Source organism: Oryzias melastigma, linkage group LG15, assembly GCF_002922805.2.
Source record: "Oryzias melastigma strain HK-1 linkage group LG15, ASM292280v2, whole genome shotgun sequence".
Taxonomy (NCBI): domain Eukaryota; kingdom Metazoa; phylum Chordata; class Actinopteri; order Beloniformes; family Adrianichthyidae; genus Oryzias; species Oryzias melastigma.
This window is the reverse complement of record NC_050526.1, coordinates 7,166,311-7,174,088: the sequence shown is the minus strand read 5'-3', so window position 1 is coordinate 7,174,088 and position 7,778 is coordinate 7,166,311. Positions and strand designations below refer to the sequence as shown.

Sequence of the window (7,778 nt, the reverse complement as noted above, 5' to 3'; positions counted from 1 at the left end):
CAGATGGAGCACTACTGAAGGCCTAGGTGTGAAATGCACGGCCCGCCACTGGTAGCCGGGTTAGGCTCCAGCATCCCCTTGACCATGACATGGACAAAGCGGCTAAGAAGATGAATGAATTATTTATTATTATTCATTTGTTAAGATGTCTGTAAATGTAAAGTAGAAAAGTTACTTTGAGATCTTGTTTTTAGTCATGTTCAAAATTACATCAATGTTGTTCTAATATATTTGGTGAAATGCAGAAGATATTGGGACTGAATCTAGATTTGGATCCATTGACTCTAATTGAAGGACTCTCAAGTAAGTATCATCATCATCAACATATTATGTAAATGCCAAACATTTTATCTCTGAGTAAAAGACGACTGTACTGTGCTAACTTCTGCAGGAAAAAGAACAGATTCAGGCAGTGAATCAATGACAAAGGCATGACTGAATGCAAAAGGTTTAACTGGAATATTTGACGTGTTTAATACACTCAAACACTACAATCTGTCTGTATGTTTGGAAGCCTCATTAAGACATCCAGGATCCGGAATTTCAGCTATTCTGTTAAGGATTCTCCTGATTGTTATGTCGTGTATATTTTTAGTTAGTGTTGTAAAGTTTGCAAAACAAAAAAGACAAAAAGAATAGATGCTGTATTATTAAAGGAAAAAAAGCAGAACAAAGGGGGGAACTGCCTCACAATATAACCTGATGAGGCCTCATCTTAGTCACCTCTATCGACACAAACACTCAGCTTTACGTCGGCTCTTATCCGATTCATCAAACCATGGACATTTGTTTATTTAATGTCATGGATATTTGGTCTCCAGTCCAGTACTGGGTTATCAAAACACAGATGAAACTGCACATCAAAGTCAACAAAACTAAAGAACTGATGTTCCCTTCTCGCTAATACCATCTTCATTGACATCCAGACTGCAGACATCAAGTTCAGTTCTTCAGATGATCAGCTGATCATCAGCAGACCGGATCTCCATAACAGCAGAAGTTTAACAGGGCTGGTAGTCTGAAGCATTAAGGTGCTAATCACCCCATAATCTTTCCAGGATTAGATGTTCCAGCAGGTTTGACCTAAGGTCAGACGTATAATGCCAGGAACAATAGCGGAAAAACAACAGGAAAAAGCAGAGTGACAAACTGTTACAGAAAAATCAACATCTTTGACTCATAACTGACAGAAATGGTCTAAATATCATTAATGCCATGTTTTGTTGTGTATCTGAAAATATTTTATACCATTTTAAAATTGGAAATTCACCTCTGAGTTGTGAGTGGGACCAATGGAGCGGGGCAACACCGCCCACACTTCCCATCACCCATGTGTCTGCTGCTAGCTTACAGCCCCTCACAAACCAAACCTAACATTAGCAGAGCAACATAAAACGGTGATTATTATCATTCCTATCCAGCCGTACAGTTAAGATCCAGATTCCAGCTTGGCCGAGGAAAACATAGATCTATTTGTCTATGAGTGGGTGTATCAGAGAGGAGTGGAACAGGGAGCTTGTGTATTTTCTAGGTCACAAATATGATATTTTTCCAATAGCATTTTTTCTTCTCCTCCTGATTCACACCAACTTGAATAAAGGAATACTCAGAAATGCAATTTATTCTTGATTTTCTTCATGTAGGTCCTTTTCATGAGAAAAAATCTACAACAACATGTCGTAGAACCACACAGAAACACAATTTCCTTTGGAGCAGGTCTTATTATAGGCTTATAGCACTTGTGTCAGGTTTCTGAAAACTGTTTGCTCTTATGCTCTTAATATTTTAGTTACCAAGTGCATGAACTCTTGCATCAGTGCTTTGTGGCGTAGAGGCCATCAGCTTGTGGCTTTGCAGAGGTGGAATGAAAGCTCAGGTTGCTTTGAAGGCTGCCTTCAGGTCACCTGCATTGCTGGGTGTGGTGTCTCTCATCCTCCTTTTAGACAACAGATCCTAGAGTTTCTATTAGGTTTAGGTCAGCCAGGTTTGCTGTAAGAGCAAACTTTGGTACTTTTGCCAGTGTTCACAGGTTTTAAGTCCTGCTGGAAATGAAATTCAGCATCTACACACAGCTTGACAGCACAGAGCAGCATGGAGAGCTCTAGAGTTTCCTAATAGAATTTTGCTGTGGACCTCAGAAATAGTGAACCAACAGCAGCAGAGGACATGGGACCTCCAGCCATCACTGGAAACTTCCAACTGGACTTCAAGCAATATGGATTCTGTTCCTCCAATCTTCCTCCAGACTCTGGGATAATGATTTCCAAATGGGATGTAAAATTTACAATGATCTAAAAGAAGCATTGAGCAACCGTCAAGGTAATCTAAATGTCAGCGGTGGTCTGAGACAAAGAATAGGACATTTGTAATTCATATCTAGTATTTTCTTTGAGTGGAGGTTCTTGATGCATTGACTGTAGTCTCAGTCCACTCCTTGTTCTGCTTCATATCACTACCCATAAGGCCAGATCTGAAACTTTAGACCTCCTCCTTGCTGCAACCTTCTGCCACTTTCACCAATAGTCACCCACTCATCGGAGATTCTGTGGAATATAAATAAGGAAATAAATCAAGGCCGTCTGAAAAATCTCCAAACATTTATCAAGATTCCTGTCAAAGAATAGAGGTGGTTGAGTATGGTTGAGGGCCCCTGTTTCCATGGACAACTTCAAATGTGACTGACAGGTTTTCCTTGGTATGAAGCTCATTTGTCCCTAAATGACCAACAGTGAATGCTATGTATGTTCGAATGTATGTATTTAATTTGGATTCGTTACATTTGCACATTTTAGGCTGAGGTGCAAAGTAAGAAACTGTGTAAAGGTTAGGGCCGGCACTGATTGGTTTTTATTTGGTTCCAGTGCAAATGCAGTTTTTTGGTTTCAGTTTTGGTTCCTAATTGGTGCCTATTTTGGTACTTCAATAATAACAAAATAATAACAACATCATCCCAAATCAACACATTTTCATTCCCAACTTGTCACATATTGAAGCATGGTCAAGACCTCCGCCACAAAAGTGGATGTTCGAGGTTTTGTCTTTTTTTTATTTTTATTTTTTTGACATGCTGTTAGCTCCCCATGAATCAGGGCTCCCCAATCTCTGGGCCGCAAATCGTGATTCGCTGCTTGTTGCCTGTCAAAAATATGATCCTTAGCTAGACACCGTGGCTGCGTGTGGTTGTCTGTGTATGACACACTTTCTATGAATGCAGACACAGATAATGTTGGTTAATTTATTGTGAGGAGTGAAATCCTTTAGAGATTTTCTCATTACTGGAGCTTCTATCTCACTCAGGGATTGTGTCTGGATGACAGCCGCTTTTGCTGTGTTTCTGTGTCTCTGTGACTGAGTTTGAAGGCTGTCCCGCTTTAATTATTGTCTCGATGAAAATAACTTAAATATCAAAGTTCAGAAGACCTTAGCAGGCTGCCCCCGCTGTCTGTCTGCCAGCGTATTGAGCGAGCGAGCTCCGGTGAATTCCAGGAGGCTGGCTGCAGCCAGAGATCCGCCGCGCTGCAACAGTCTGCCAACATATCCAGAGTGAATCCCGCCTTCACCCAACAGTTGCCGGAGACGAGCTCTGGTGAACACTGGCAGCTCCAACTGGATTCTCGAATTGGATCAGTATTCTACCTGCTGATCGGGTCACTGAAAACGTCACGTGCCCAAAGCTGAGTTCCTGATTGGTTGATGCGACACAGCGACCTGTCAAACTTCTGTGACCTGCTGTGAAAGGCAGCCAGACGTTCCAGTGCTAAACGTTCTCATGCTCGCCCCGTCAGTGGTCTTATTTGAGCCCGCCCACTGTCACAAAAAAAAGGCAGAATGATTAGCTTGAACTTCAAAGTACTGAATAGAGTAGAAGTGATTGATATGTTCTAAGACAAATAGACTTTCACTCAAACTAAGCACCGAAATCAGGAACCGATTGCAGCAGCTTCTTTTGGTTTTGGTAGAACCATGTAAATCATAACAGTTCTTACTTGGAACAGAAGTCTGGTGCCCATCCCTATTAAAGGTTTTCACAGTCCTGCTGACATCAAGAGGTAATGTTCGCTCTACATTTCCTTCAGAATCCACAGATTTCAAATGATTAGAAATACTCTTTTCTGATTGCTCATTTTTTGGGGTGAGTTTAAAGCACATATTTTCTTAAGCTGCCTAACAACGGTTAGCTGATGTCTAGAGGGGTGTTGCTGAAATATCATAGAAAGTACACGGAGAGAACTGGACTGGTTGTCCCATTCCCCTGGTGTTCCAAACAGAGAAAGTACTCACTGGTCCCAGAAAGACACAAAATCTCATTGGCTTCTATTGAAAAAACACTATTACTCAGTCATTCTGTTTGTCAGAATACCCATTCCATCTCTGGTACTTCTTTGTTAACACGCTCTTGCTAAACCTAATTGTTTTCATAATATATTTTCTTTACCAGATGCCTCAATAAAAGCATGTAGTGCATGCTTGCACCACCTCCAATGTTGAAAGCGTTTGATGGACAGATTCTCTCCGAACCCACTTTCAGTGGAAGGGGTGTGGCTTTCCAACAATCTCTCTCCTGATTAGCTAGAGTGGTTGCCATAGAAGTGATGACTAAGATCGACTAGGACTAATCACTGCTTACTAATGTCATCTGGTCCCAAAATGGTTAAATCTGTACCGCGGAAAAAAGGGAACTGAATTGACTTCATTTTGTTGGAACCTGACATAAGCCATTCTCTGCTGGTGATGTCACAGCCTTGTTTGGTTCATCTCTATGTATGTCAGTCCTCAAAGGCCGCCGTCCTAGATGGTTTCCATCCAACCTGCCATTGAAGCTCTTTATTGGTAGAACACACCTGATCCAGGTAATCAGAAGCAGATAAGGCAGGATTTCAGGAAAACCAGCAGGAGGCCTGACTTTGGATGTCCCTGATATATGTCAATGAGAAATATATATAGTACAGGGATAGGCAACTCCAGGCCTCCAAGGGCGCATTTCTGCATGTTCTCCAACATCCCCTGCTCTGACACGTTCTAATTGGCTAGAGACACCTGAACAAGGTAATCAGTCGTGAGTAGGGCTTGGATATCAGGAAATCATGCAGACACAGCGGCCCTCAAGGACTGGAGTTACTCATCCGTGATGTAGTGTAATTATACACCAATGAATTCACATTTAAGTTGAAGTTAACAGTAGTAAACAGGAATAAAGATGAAGGCTTATCATAGTAGCCCTATAAGGACTACTTTGTCTTGCTTTGTTTTTATAGCCCTTCCACTCTCCTCAGCTTGTTTACATTAAAAGTGGGGTCATCTGGACCCCACAAGATAGTGCACTGAACTTTTTTATATCATTGATTTTTGAGTTTCACTAATGTCCATGGCAGACATAAAATCCTGTCCACCTTTGTCCACATTTGTGATGAAAGGAATCACACATCAATATGTGGGTGGAGTCATCTGGACCCCAGAGACAGCGGAGGGGTTAAACCTTTCATAGGAGCCCATTGGCTGCCCTCTGATGATCCTGTTTGGCACAGGAAGTCTTTTATCTTAAAAGGAAGCCATGTGAGCTTCTGTCAAAAGTAAAGTGCTATTTTACGTTAGTTTCTCTTAATATTTCTGTTTTTGTCCGTGCGAAAAAAGAATTACAATTAATATTCAAGAAAAAATTGTAATGAATGCAAAGCAGTATAACATTTTCCAACCATCCATTCACTTCCTAAACCTGCTATCTGCCTTTCAGGTTGCCAGAGCCTGTACCGGCCACTGCTGGGTGAAGGCAGGGCCCAGTCAAGGGCACACAATCACTCCCACACACTCACACAAGCACCCACGAACCATATTTCCCTAAAGAGTAAATAAGTCTTTGCAGTTCCTTCTTGGTCTGGATCTCGGTCTGCTTTAGACAGTCAACACCATCTTCATCACCTCGTCACAACAAAAGAAACCTGGAACTACACGTTCTAAGCTTCTGCTTCCTTATTAATGAATGAAACTCCATGGACAAGTGGGATATTTTCCAAGTCCAGACCCAGTGAGGAGAAACTTACAGAAGATAATTACCTGAGCTTATCCCTTGAGTCAGACTAAAATAGCTTGAGTGGATGCAGCTCTGTGGCTGATTCATAAGCAGCTACATCAGCGTATGTAGTCGAGTTCATGCATGTTAGGAGGAAATAAAAACACTTACAGCCTCTTTCGAATTTACTTGCCTTAACCCTAACCTTTTGAATGAGAAAAGACAAATTTAACCCTTTAACACCTGAGCCGTGACGCTTAATCGCAAAATCTTTAACATACTGTAACTTTTCAACCGTTAACAGGATAATTCCAGTAGATTGTGAAGGAGAAAAGCGTGCTTTTCTCCTTCACAATCTACTGGAATTATCCTGTTAACGGTTGAAAAGTTACAGTAGATCAAAGAACGTAAACACTGGAGCACCGGTGTTAAAGGGTGGTAGTACAGACAAAACTGAAAAGTCCCCAGCTTGCTGTTTTGTACGGACACCTCAATCGAACCAGCATCATGGTGTTCGTCCGTGACTGTCCACGCTCTGGGAGGTGGGATGTCGGAGCTTCAGAGGGGGCTGGGCTGTAAGCAGTGGTTTGTATTTGTTATGGGGTGGAAATGACATATGTCAGGCATCAGTAAGACCACTGCTTTCCTCAGCATCCATTCATCCATCCCGTGCAGAAACTGGCTCCGGAAAATGCTACAATGAAGCTACTCACCCATGTCTGCCATGGCTGCTGGTCAGCAGACTCTGCTAGCTGTCTGGCTGTGAGTGCCGGCGCTGTCTGTGCCCGTCAGCTGGCCCTTGATGTCCTTTCCCTAATCCTATTTTACAACTCCCCCCTTTTCTAGCTACTTATCTCTGTGTCACTCCTCCTTCCGGCTCGCACTGCGCCTGCTCCCCCCTCCTCTGCTCATTTGCAGAGGGAGCTTTCTAACTCTGCTCATAACCAATCACCACACCACAGTAAATCTTTCTCAAAATATTGATCTTTGATCAGTGTGAACAATGTTCCTTTCTGTTTTTTCAATTGTATTTTATTTTTTAATACTCTCAAAGAGGATTTACATGTATTTCTTTTCATCCATTTATAAACACCAGTAAGAACCTTAGGAGAGCCACAGGGAGCATCTGAGGGTCAGGGGTCTTGCTCACATGTAAACGGGCCAAGTGGGCCCCACATGGTTTAGAAGTGGGTAAAATGCGGGCCCCAATTGGGTTTGTCCACACTTTCCATAGTGTCCCCACCTGTGTTTGTTCAAGGAAGTTAGTTTTAGGTTGGATACTCGACAGACATTCAGCAGCATCTCTTAGGGACAGTCAATACATTCCAGAGTGAATAATTTTTATCCAATATCTTCCAAACCATGTGACCCAACGGGATGAAATCTATGCCCAATGATAGTCCCTGCTTACCTTCATCGTACTCGGCGCAGAGATGATGATTTTTTTATATGAATTATTACATAAAAATCCTAAAGATTACATATGAAATCTGTTATTTCCTTTTGATTGATGCCACACCATGTAAACCAACAAGATAAAATTTATGTTGAATCGTGGGTCCTACTAATCTACATCACTTTGTTTTGTAATTACCGATGATGAACATTTTAGATACATTTTTAATAGTAAACCATCAAGATCTAGCATGTGAATTCTTGCAATTTTTTTCAATAGCTTCCAGACCATGTGACCCAATGAGATTAAATATGTCTGATGTAGGTTAGGGCCTTTAATTCGGCATATATAAGGTCTTTTAGGGGGGCAAAGTTA

General features: G+C 41.7%; 1 protein-coding gene across 2 annotated transcripts in view; it reads right to left on the bottom strand.

Annotated features, from left to right (window-relative positions):
- The window catches only part of si:dkey-191g9.5 (rap1 GTPase-GDP dissociation stimulator 1), a 32,710-nt gene extending 25,808 nt beyond the window's left edge, over positions 1-6,902 (bottom strand). The window contains exon 1 of one of the 2 annotated variants that reach the window (XM_024297989.2): positions 6,721-6,902. In XM_024297989.2, the coding sequence (XP_024153757.1) occupies positions 6,721-6,733 (13 nt within the window). In that variant the 5' untranslated portion in view covers positions 6,734-6,902. The remainder of the gene's footprint in view (positions 1-6,720) is intronic. The other variant, XM_024297990.2, reaches the window with a different exon arrangement.
- Between the last annotated feature and the right edge of the window lie 876 nt (positions 6,903-7,778).